A 12982-nucleotide genomic window follows, 5' to 3' on the forward strand; every position below is an offset into this window, starting at 1 on the left:
AGGCTAAACACAGCAGCTGTGGGTCCTGGGAGAATGATTACACAGGCTTTGCACGCTGTACAGCCCCTGTATGTGTGCATGAAGCCCAATGGAAAGTTGCAATGAGAAAAATAGAGGGACTGACCTCTTTGTGAGTCACTGACCCAGAAAAAGTAAGCTGCAAGAAAAGTCAGAATTCCTGATCTATGTACAGTAATTGTTCCAGCTTAGTGACTTAGAAATAATGAAGCAATTGAATAGTTATCACAGCCAGGGAACTAGTTTGTTTCAGCATATTAAGGCCTCATATGCACTGGGTGTTTGGTAAGTCCTGTGCATGAGATTCTGGCATTTTGGTGTGAGTGGAAGACATGAGTGCACTGTCCTGGGCCACTGTCGGCACCCTGCAAAACTCTGAGAGGCTGCAAGCTGCTGCGACTGGACTATGCATCGAATGATACCAACGTTTAGGGCAGGAACAAAAGTCCGTAACACAAAAAGTCAGCGTTTTGGGCATTTGTGTCTGGGAGCATACTGCCCTGATTAGGGGCGGACTGACAACTCATGGGGCCCCCGGGCAATAGGGGATCATGGGGCCCCTGTGTCCTTGCCCTAACTCAAAAAAGCCTATGAAAAAGGTACCAGGGGCATCTCATGGGGCCCCCTACTGACCCCGGGCCCTCGGGCAGTGCCCGAGTTTCCAAATGATCAGTCCGCCCCTGGCCCTGAATGTTACTACCACTGGATACACCATCCAGCCGCAACAGCTTTCAGCCACTCAGAGATTTACAGGCTGATGGCAGTGGAGCTGGACCGTGTGCCTGTGTCTTCTGCACGCATGAAATTTCCAGGATCCAATAATCCAACAGGGATTAAGCATTCAGTTGGCATGAGGCCTAATTATTAAAATGATTTCAAATTCTTTTTGAGTAATCTGAATGGACTAACGCTCTTTGAAACAATGTACCTTCTACATGAACGTGAAAACTGCGATAGGTAGAGCCCATTTGATTTTTGGCTTCACAGTGATATGTCCCTTGATCTGCTTTAGTAACCTCTTTAATTTTAAGAATTTTCCCAAAACTTTCTGTTACTGCATGATACTTTAGAGAATCTTCTCCATCTTTTCTCCAGTGGATCGTTGGTGTTGGTCTAAAAACATAATCATAATAATAAGTAGTTAACAATGAAAATATACTGTATATATATATATATATATATATACACACACACACACTATATTGCCAAAAGCATTGGTCGGCCTGCTTTTACACGCACATGAACTTTAATGGCATCCCAGTCTTAGTCCTTAGCGTTCAATATTAAGTTGGCCCACCCTTTGCAGCTATAACAACTTCAACTCTTCTGGGAAGGCTGTCCACAAGGTTTAGGAGTGTGTCTATGGGAATATTTGACCATTATTCCAGAAGCGCATCTGTTAGGTCAGGCACTGATGTAGGACAAGAAGTCAATATAGTGTGTGTATGTGTGTGTGTATCTATATATATATATATATATATATATATATATATATACACAATATACAGTTAGGTCCATATATATGTTTGGACACAGGCACAATTTTCATACTTTTGGCTCTGTATGCCACCAGAATAAATTAAAAAGGAACAATCCATATGAATTTGAAGTGCAGACTTTCAGCTTTAATTCAGGGGGTTGAACATAAATATCAATTACAAATTTTAGGACCTGCAACCATTTTTATACACAGTCCCTCCATTTTCAAGGGCTCAAATGTATTTGGACAAATAATTATAATCATAAATAAAATGTTCAGTTTATTATTTTGTTGAGAATCCTTTACTGGGAATGACTGCCTGAGGTCTGGAACCCATGGACATTACCAAAGACTGGGTTTCCTTCTTTCCGATGCTTTGCCAGGCTCTAACTGCAGTTGTCTTCAGTTGTTCTTTGTTTTTGGGTCTTTCTGCCTTTAGTTTTGCCTTCAGCAAGTGAAATGCATGCTCAATTGGGTTGATATCAGCTGATTGACTTGGCCATTGCAGAATATTCCACTTTTTTTCCTTCAATGCTCCTGGGCTGCTTTTGCAGTGTGTTTTGGATCATTGTCCATCTGTACTGTGAAGTGCCATCCAATCAGCTTTGCTGCATTTGGCTGAATCTGGGCTGACAGTATATCTCTAAACACTGCAGAATTCATTCGGCTGCTTCTGTCTTCTGTCACATCATCAATAAACACCAATGACCCAGTGTCACTGGAAGCCATGCCACTGGAAGCCATGCATGCCCATGCCATCACACTACCTCCACCATGTTTTACAGATGATATTGTGTGCTTTGGATCATGAGCTGTTCCAAGCCTTCTCCACACTTTCTTATTTCTATCATTCTGGTACAGATTAATCATAATTTCATCTGACCAAAGAATGCTTTTCCAGAACTGGTTTGGCTTTTTTAGCTGCTTTTTGGCAAAGTCTAATCTGGCGTTTCTATTCTTCAGGCTTATAAACGGTTTGCACCTTGTCGTGAACCCTCTGTATTTGCTCTCGTGAAGTCTTCTCTTGATTGTAGACCTTGACAATGATATGCCCACCTTCTGGAGAGTGTTCTTCACTTGTCTGGATGTTGTGAATGGGTTTTTCTTTACCATAGAGAGGATTCTGTGATCAACCACTACTGTTGTCTGTGGACGTCCATGCCTTTTTATGTTGCTGAGCTCACCAGTGCGTTCTTTCCTCAGAATGTACCGAACTGTTGATTTGGCCACTCCTAATGTTGCTGCTATCTCTCTGATGGATTTATTTAGTTTTTGAAGCCTTACAATGGCCTGTTTCACTTGCATGGACAGCTCCTTTGAATGCATTTTGTAGGGTCACAGCAATAGATTCCAAATGCAAATACCACACTTAGAATCAACTCCAGACCTTTTACCTGCTTAATTGATGAAGAAATAATAGAGTATCCCACACCTAGCCATAAAAGAGTAATTGTTCAATTACTTTTGATCCCTTGAAAAAGGGGCAATGGCTACTCTTAATTGTAATTCCTAAACCCATATCCAATATATAACTATAGCTTGAATATGTTTTGGTAAATACCTGAAAAAAAATGACATTGTGCCTGTGTCCAAATATATATGAAATGTTTGCCCACTTACAGAGAAATTATCAGTCTAAAAATCGAATGGTAGGTATATTGTAACACTGAGAGACAGAATAGCAACAAAAAATTCAAAAGAAATGCATGTCTAACAAATTATGCACTGATCTGCATGTTCATGAGGGAAATAAGGATTTGATCCCCTTCACAAAACATGACTTAGTACTTGGTGGCAAATCCTGAGAAGCTTGCTCTGTCCTTTAAGATGCTGATTGGTGAACTTATGTTTCTGACTGAATACTGAACACTTATCTTTAATAACATGGAATGAAACTAGATCTACAATTACATATTTCTAATGATCACATCACATCTCAATTACCCTACTCTTACATTTATATTACAGCTGCATACTTTATTTCTTATTCTTAAGCCCCGATGAAGAGGGCAAGGTTTGGTCTTCAAAAGTACTGGCTAACGTGTATAGTCTTTCACCTGCTATTACAAGCCAAGGCAACCATGGGAATATTTGGTGTGTAGAAGCTGCCAATACAGTGTCCAGACATCCTATACAAATACGACTTCCATATTATTGGATAGTAACACTAATAGAAAAATTTCAGGGTTCCAGTGCTACCTACCTATTCCCAGAAATGCCTATTGTATTAGTCAATAGGCCACCTGCCCAATCCCCCATCAGCCTACTTTTTTTTACTAGGCTCTGCCTCAACTTTGGCCTGCATGTATTTCTGAAAATTACCAAGGAGTGTCCCCTACCCAGCCTCAGCTACAGAAGAGTGATAGAGGAGAAGAAAGTGACTGTTGATTTTCTGTGAAAAAGGCCACTGACTCTCTTCTTGGCATCAATACCAGGCCTGTTGGGATATCAAGTGAACCTGTTACAATACCCTGAATGGGTTAAATACAGGTTCACTTTAAATTAAAAAAATCTACTTTGAAGTGGGCCTTGCACCTCACCAGGTACAGAATCCTGTGCTGTCCTTGTCTGTTTCTGACACACCTGCCTCTCTTCTGCTGGTGGTCTGGTCCCACACCTTTTTGTCTTTTTGCAAGTTAGCCATCTATCCCTGGTTCTTGTAGCAACCCCCCTTCCCAATGATGTGCTATTTAAGGCTGCAAGAATTGGGTACCAGCAATGCAAGCATCCTAAGATATTGCAGGATTTCTTGAGCAATGGAAAATACAGCCTTGTGGGAAATGTGACATACAGTAGAAAGCCCAGTAGGCAGAGTAACAGCAAATTAAATATCACCCTAGCCTAGGTGAACATTAGGGAAGTAGGAGGGCGTTATTGAACTATTTAAAAAACTGGTATGTGTAATAGAGAAAAAAAAACTCTGCAATTTTAGGGAGAAAGAAAGTGGGAAGAGAAAAGAGATCAGTTTAGCTAATAATAGTAGCTTATAATGATAGTGATAAAACATTTTTTAAAGTAAAACTTACAATCCTTCTGCAATGCACTCCAGCAGCAATACTTCGCCTTTCAGCACAACAATAGGGTTGTTTGTTCCTCCTTGGGTTGTTAATATTTTTGGAGCTCGATTTTTTAACTGGCCATCTAAAAATAAAAATAAATGTCTTATTACCAATCAAATGAAGGTAATAAACATACCCTAATTTGCAGCAGTTCTCTGCTGTGTGCTTATAATTCATTATCAAATTTATACTTCATGAATAAGAACACAGTATATACAATATAAGTTCATCAGTTACCAAAACTATGTATTTTACACCTAATATACATAATTAGAATAAATAACCTACACTCTAGGACTTACATGTGATCTGAAAGTGCCTAAATATTTAAATTACTTAAAAAAACAAGGCTGCTCATGTAAAAAAGCACAAACATGAACTCATGTAGTGTGCGGCTGCTATTACTCACCTCCTGTTCTCAGGGCTCAAAATTACAAGTCCTGAGCTACTAGCCAGGCCTTAAGAGTTACTCGCCACCAATTGCCCCACCCAACCCCTACCCTGACCCACCCTAATTATGCCCCCCCCCCCAACAGCCATGTCCTCTACCCTATTTCACACCCCCTCTCCCCCCTACGCCCCTTCACACACACCCCACCCTCCACAGCCATGTCCTTTGCCCCCCTTCACACCCGCCCCACCCCCATGTCCTGTGTTCCTTCTTCACTCCCCCACTGCCATGTCCTCTACCCCCATGATATGACACCCTATTTAATATAGCAGTAAAATATTATTTAATTGATCTGCCTGTGATAAATAAAATATAGATAAAATATGATTGGCTACTATAGGCACTGTACCAATCTTTACTGCCTTGTAAATAAATATTTTAATGCTATATTAAATATAGCATTAAAAAAATTAAAACCAATGAATGACTCACTTATTTAGCATAAGCACAGCACTGGGCAGGGGAGCAGGAGCTGCCAAAGTTAATATTTCCTATTAACACGTTGGTGACTGGTTGCTAGGAGGTCCAAGCAACCAATCACCAGCTAGTTAATAGGAAAAGTACATTTTGGCAGCTCCCGCCCAATCCCCCTCCCCGCTCCACCCCCACTTCATCTAGTTCTTCACCGACTCCTGCTGTATGCCAGGCCCTGCTAAGAGAATGACGGGGGGCACAGACTGGGAAGGCAATCGGCTCCTGTTCAACCCCACCTGCTGTCGGCACCCAATAACCCCCCCATGCAGCTCCACACTCTGCCTCAGCTCTTTAGCTTATTTACACATGCCTGATGCGAGCAGAAATTTTGAGGGCTGTTCTTCTGAAAATAGGAATTAATTGGCCATCATGCCAATTCCATGAATTCAATACTTTTTGAACAATTAAATCAGAACAAGAATGCCGATCAGGAGCTTTGACTTATTCAGTACTTGTGGGAGAGTTGGATGCTTGTGACCCCCACCATTCATTGTGGTTCTATGCCCCAGATGTCAGAGGTTAGAGGAGAATGAGCAGACTGGTTCGCAATGATAGAAAGGCAACAGTAACTCAAATAAAAGCTCAATACAACCAAGGTATGCAGAATACCATCTTTTAACGCACAATACATCAAACCTTGCAGCAGATGAGCTACAACAGCAGAAGACCACACCAGTTAGCAAGGTTTACCTAATAAAGTGGCCGGTGAGTGTATAATGCCAACAGGTAATGCATTACATCTGAATGATCCCTTAGAACTGGCATCCAGACTAGATGTTGATTTTGAGTAGATGCACTGTAGAAGCTTAGTAAAAGTTAGGTGTGACACACTACTAAAAAAACTTTCATATAACCAATATATTGTTGCCTTTATTGAAATGGATAGTGTTTAACACCTTGATGCAATTTCTCACTAGTTTAGAATGGTCTGTCAGTTTGAGCTAATGCAGGTTGTGCATCAAAATTTTGGTTGAAAAGTTAGGAGAACGTTCTTACTGGTAAGGATTTTGAGGCGAATTGGTGTCTTCTGTGTCATATGCCTGATCCTGGAGAAAGCAGCAAGGCAGGAATAATTTGTTGAGCTGTCCATTCGAGTTACATGTGAGAAATACAACTTCCCATCAAGTCCAACTGACACACGTTTGCTCTGAGTGATATGACGAAGATCTGAAATGAAACCACCAGTAGATAATAAACTGTATGTTTTGCAAACAGGCATACATAAATGTGATGCTTTCCAAATATATTTCACATGGAGCGCAATAAATGTCAGTGGACACCTGAAATCAACCCTCCAGAGATGCTTACTTATCGGGTACTTGCTTTTTGGTTATGGGGATCATTTGCCTCACATATCATTATTTCATGCAACAATGTTGGCCCAGAACTGTCACAAAGGGGACAGTCCTCTGCCCTGTGCAAGCTTTGACTGTAATGATTCTTAGCTTACAGAAGATGTTTTCTTCCTACTCCTGGCAACAAAATAGAGCAGCAGGGAAAAATAGGAAGGTAAGCATATGCTGGTTATGGTGGCTAAGAATCAAACATGTTGCTTTGCCCTTCATGAACAAAGAATTGATTCACTTTAAAGCAGAACTAAAGCATATTTATTTCAATGCAAACACTCTAAAATTGCAAGTTACAATTTTTGCATGAATGCATATTTGCCAACCTGTGTTACCTTTTACATTATCTATATTTTATATTGTTCATATGGAATTTTGCCCAGTCTGTTCATCAGCATTATTGGGAGATGATAAAGGGGTGGTATCATCTAAAGCAGCCTTTTTTTTTTACCACAGATAAATTTCAGGTCTCAGGGAACCCTTTTGAAAACCAATTCATTGGTGGTCAGTGGAAAAAATGCCCCTTGCATTGGTAGCTACTGAATGGAATGTCCCCCTTACAGCAGTACTCTGTCACCCATATAAATAGCTCAAAAGTTCACAAAGCTGGCTCAGCCAAGTGGTATTGACCCCAGAACTATGAGGACACCATTAAAAGGGAGGTCTGTCTGCCACAGCTTAAGGGACCTCTAGCAACCTCTGGAGGAACCCTAGGGTTCCAAGTATCCCTTGTTGAGAATGTCTGATCTAAGAGAAGTAATGTAATCATTCCCTGTAGGCACATTTTTTAATTTTTTTTTTCTTTTTGCCAGGAATTAATGTGCAATAAGGCATTTCTACCAATCCTCTCTTCCTCCTACTCCTTTTAAACCTTTTGTTATTTGTTAAAAAATGAAGCTGTCAAAAAAATAAGGACGAAAAAATGGACAGGACTTGAAGCCACTCTGTTGGTATCTGCCTCTTAAGCAAATATAGGAGCATAATGGCATACTAAGGGGATGGTGTGGGAAACCTATGACCTCTGTAAAGATTGCAGAGCTGAAGCAAATAGAGAATCTTGAGTCCTGCACTATGTCTGCATGGCAGCTCAGAGACCCTCTGGAAAATCCACAAGACGAATACTTTTGGGAGAGTGTATGTACTATTTTAACTTGCAATTTTAGAATTTTAGAGGGTTTGCATTAAAAAAAAAAAAAACCTTCTTTAAAGCTTCTGCTACTTCTGCTTTAAAGCATATTTTCTCCACCCTCAAATATCTGAATGGACGCAAGCAATGTTAGGAACTTTTGGTGAAGGGATAAACAGATATTTCTACCAAGTAGTGTTATGTATGTAAAACATAAGACCAAGGAAATTCTAAAGCTCTACCAAAATAAAGCATTGGGTTTTTTTCAAAACGTGAACAATTTCTACAGTGCCGCACAGCGGCTAAATGATTAACACTTCCACCTGGCCGTACTGGGGTAGTTGGTTCAACTCCCAACCATGGCACCACCTGCCTGGAGTTTGCATGTTCTCCCTGTGCCTGCATGGGTTTCCTCTGGGTGCTCCAGTTTCCTCCCACACTCCAAAGACATGCTGGTAGGTTAATTGGATGCTGTCTAAATTGTCCCTAGTATGTGTATGTATGAATGAAAGTTATGGACTTTAGACTGTACACCCCTTGAGGGTTAGGGACTCGTGAATGTACAATATATATGTAAAGCACTGTGTAAATTGACAGTGCTATATAAGTATCTGTAATAAATAAATATAGAGCCAGTTATTAATTATGAGATAATATGCACCCTACTAAAGAGACCATCTGGGAACACAAATACAAAATAGACTCTGAGTTTTTACCAGGTGTCATCCAGTGGACAGAAACTGGTGGGATGCCAGCAGGAGGATCACAACTTAAAACAGCAGGGTCCCCTTCTTCTAACTCCAATGGTGGGATTTCCTCTCTTGGAAATCTAGGATCTCCTGTAGGGTATGGAAATGTTAAATGTATATTTGTAACCAAAAAGAAAAAAAAGAATATCAACTTTACTTGTTGACTGATCCAGTCCTATGTTGAACATTCAAGTTAAAGATAAAGAAGATACTGTAAGTCATTTATGACTGATAGCTATTAATTGAATAATTGTGGAAACTAAGTTCTGATACCAATATTTATGCTTTTCATGCTTGTTGGTGGGCAGTTCAAACAGAGTAGCACCACCTCTGTGTCCATTCCTGGGACTGGAGTAACAGAAATAAAATGCCTCATTGATCACTGTGGTACCTATCAAACACCAGTCACACATATGAAAGTAAAATTCCAAAGATATAAATTGCCTGAGTGTTCTTTTTTTCACATGAAGATAGTTTATTTATATAAATATTCAAACAGATAACATGAAACAACCAAGTAAAACACAAAAAATACGTTGTAAAAAATATCCAATCTTGCATAAGGATAATTTCTAAGAAAAATTGATTTTGGCTTGGGTGATTGAAGTTTAACTCAATAAGCTACGGTAAGTGAATTTTCTTTCTGTAATATGAATTTTCACTTAGCTGAGTGAATTAGATGATGTTGTGCTGACTCTGAACATCCAATCATGTAAACCCCCCCCCCCCCTTTTTTTTTTTGCACGTTTGCACATTTTTTGCAAAGTGAATTTTTACTTTGTTAACCTTATTCACTGAGATAAAAGAAATTGACTTTGCAGAGTGAGCATGCCCTAATCCTTTTGTAAATTGTGGGCATGGTGTATTGTGGAAACATTTACTGTACATATATTCACTGAAATAATGTATGTTATTATATTTTCTTCCCTTAGACTGCTTTGTACACACAGTGAATAGAAATGGTACACTATACTGAAGATCAGAGGACTGGAGCACACACTTGGTTTTAGGAAGGTAAATGAATACCTGGATCAATAAACGTAGTCTCCTCTGAAATGGCCGTTCCTAGTTTGTTTAAGGCATAACAGCGATATGTCCCATTGTACTGTAAAATGTTTCCATTATGGTGGATTACAAAGGTGCCAGAATCTTTTTCAGTCTTTACATTCGGGTCAGTAATTGGACTATATGGGTGCCCATTTCTAGTCCAATGGTATCTGCGTAACAGAAAAACAGTATAAGCATTTTACATGAGTGCCTGTTTATAGTCTAAATACACAAAAACTGTACATAAATACCTAGGAATATTTTTTATGAGGGCAAGCAAAATGAGCATTTTGTCCGTGTAAATTAATGAAAGGGATGAAAAGAACAGCCGTTTCTTAAGCTTGTAAGCACAAACCTCTGGCAGTAGAGCTGCATTTATTGCCAACACACACTGCCAAGTCCTGAATGCATGTCAGCTGCTCTGCTTTGTCTCTGGAGTCAGTGAGCAGTGACTTCAACAAGGAAGGCACTGCCAAGCAGTCTAGCAAATTAACATTAGCAGAAAGTAATGAAATAAATGGTGTTTCCTTATGGATTTTAATGGTAATTAATATGCCCGATATGTGAGATGCAGTGCCAATGTTTTACAAGATAGGGACATGGAGAGAGATAGAAATGCTTCTCTTTAGTAGCGTAGGAGACTAGAACCCTTGTCAGCAGAGGTGTCCCTAGGGTTGGTGTCACCCGGTGCGATAACACTCGGTGACACCCCCTCTGATGATTCCCGCAGGATGGATCGGATCTGCGGATTGGGGAGGATAATGGATCGGACTCCAAATTATTATGCTCAATCCGCAGATCCGATCCATCGTCGCTATGCAACCTATACGGGGTGACCCCGGACCCGCTCAACGAAAAGGTAAGTTGTAAAGCAAGCCGATGATCCCCACAGGATGAATCGGACTCCGATCCATTATGCTCAATCCACAGATCCGATCCATCCTGCGGGGATCGTCGGCTTGCTTTACAACTTACCTTTTGGTGGAGCGGTTCCGGTGTCACCCCTTGCGGTAGGTGTCACCCGGTGCGGTGTGCACCCCCCACACCTGCCTAGGGACGCCACTGATTGTCAGATTTTTCTTTACATCCTGTCTAGTAAAACATTTATCAGCAGGACAGCAAGTAAGGGCAGATATTTCTAACATGTGGGTAGGTGCAGCGTGGTGCAGTGAGGGGTGTTTTTTCACTCGAATCAGCTCTCAGAACTCTCCTCACTGAACTCTGCAGAGTATAATTCCAGCTCTCTGCCCCCTTTTTTTGAACTTTCAAACCAGGTTTATAAAACCAGCACTTTCAACAGATGTGGAGAAGAGAAGACTGCAGATAAATAGGTACAACGTATGTAGGAGGATTTGTTCCATCTCTGTGTATTGCCTGAGGCCAGTCACTTCATTGGGTATATGTAAGGGTTTACAACCACTTTAAGAATTAGTGCAAACTCTTTATTGTTTCATTGCAAACCTCCATGTTGAGGGCATGTGGTCTGGTATTGTTCAAGAGGGGGTGGGAGTGCTCGCTTGTTCCTCCCCTTTCCTGACCATCCAATCCTCAGAATCCATAACAGACCCGAAGGGCTTGGTATGAATGGGGGGGCATGCTGTTTTTAAAAACATTTTTAATTGTCGGCAATTATTTTTACATTCAGCAGGTTCCCCGCTGACAGATGAAACATTAAATGTTTTCACTTCTAAAACACTGCATGACTTAACACCTTCCCGCCCGGCCTATAGCAGATTGACGGCCGGGCAGGACACATGCTGTTGTGACTGGGCGTCATATGACGTCCTGCCAAAACAAGCCGCTCACGTGGCCACGGGCCACGCAGTGGCGCAATCTGTCACCAGCTGTGTCCACGGGACACAGCCGATGACATATCACTACACTGGCCTGTTGCCAGTGTCATGTGACCGCTGTGACCAATCAGAGCAGATCACATGTCCTGTGTATACAATGGATGGCTTCCTGTCATGCCATCCATTGTATACAATTATGTTGTTAGCTGTGACTGGTCAAGGCAGTCACATGATACAGACAGGGCCAATCACAGCCCATCTGTATCATGTGATCAGCTTTGCCCATTCACAGCTAATCACAACAAAAGTCTGAATGAATCAGTTTCATTCAGTAACAATGATTGTAAATATCAATGAAATACATTGGTATTAGCAATCACAATGTGTTCAAAAAAAAATCTTGATCATTTGCCCAGAGTCATTCAATGTTACTATGGTAACATTGTATTGCTTTGGTCACAGTGTGCTGAAAAACAAAATAGTAAAAAAAGGAAAAACATTTAATAAAAATAAAACAAAAATAGAAACATTTGAAAAAAAAAATACAAATTCAATTATTATTATTATTTTCACCAAAGAAATGTAGCAGAATACATGTTGACCTAAATTTATGAAGAAATGTTATTTATTCGCAAAATTTTATAACAGAAATGAAAAAAAATGCATTTCTTTTCAAAAGTTTCAGGTGTTTTTTGCTTTATTTAGCAAAAATTAAAAAACTCAGTGGTGATTAAATACCACCAAAAGAAAACTGTATTTGTGTGAAAAAAAGATAAAAATTTCATATGGGTACAGTGTTGCATGACCGCACAATTGTCATTCAAAGTGCGATAGTGCTGAAAGCTGAAAATTGGCCTGGGCAGGAAGGGGGTATAAGTGACCGGTATTGAAGTGATAATAATATAACTCATGCGGTATTTACAGCCGCCTATAGAATTAGTGAGAACTCTTCATTAAATAGGACAGTAAAATCAAGGGAAGACTGTTTCACAAGCTTTGTGCAATTTCTGTGATTTACTGGATACAAGGACAACTGTTGGCTAGAATCCCTTAGCAATACTTGTTTACCATGTTCCAAGTGTTATTGCAAATAATATGTTTCTTGTTAGCAGACATGCTGCTGGAATTCTTTATATGAACTGATTTGTGGGGCTAATTTACAAAAGCTAGAGCAAATGTAAGGAAAAGAGTAGCTGCTGCCCATACCAACAAATTCAATATTGTCTTTGGGATAAAACAAATTAACTGATACATCTGCAGGATAGCTTGTACTTTTGAAAAACAACTTACTGGCAGGAATACCATATAACAATAGAAGAAAGAAAGCCTAAAAAAGCTGCCATCCCACCTACGAACTGGTGTGCTGCAATATAGTATGTTTGCTTTTGGGTTTAATACTTATTTAAGGAATTTGATTGGCCCATGACAAGCTGCCACAG

At 40.2% G+C, this 12982-nt stretch overlaps 1 protein-coding gene across 6 annotated transcripts in view; it reads right to left on the bottom strand.

Moving 5' to 3' along the window:
• CHL1 (cell adhesion molecule L1 like) overlaps nt 1-12982 on the bottom strand; it is a 199875-nt gene that overhangs the window by 63237 nt on the left and 123656 nt on the right. For all 6 annotated transcript variants that reach the window (XM_089681930.1, XM_089681933.1, XM_089681927.1 and 3 more), the window contains 5 exons: nt 9730-9920; nt 8671-8793; nt 6479-6649; nt 4525-4639; nt 947-1131 (listed from right to left, as the gene is read on the bottom strand). In XM_089681930.1, coding sequence (XP_089538056.1) covers nt 947-1131; nt 4525-4639; nt 6479-6649; nt 8671-8793; nt 9730-9920 — 785 coding nt within the window. The remainder of the gene's footprint in view (nt 1-946; nt 1132-4524; nt 4640-6478; nt 6650-8670; nt 8794-9729; nt 9921-12982) is intronic.

Source organism: Staurois parvus, unplaced genomic scaffold (genome assembly GCF_062004578.1).
Source record: "Staurois parvus isolate SC_StPar_1 unplaced genomic scaffold, SC_StPar_1.0 ptg000282l, whole genome shotgun sequence".
Taxonomy (NCBI): domain Eukaryota; kingdom Metazoa; phylum Chordata; class Amphibia; order Anura; family Ranidae; genus Staurois; species Staurois parvus.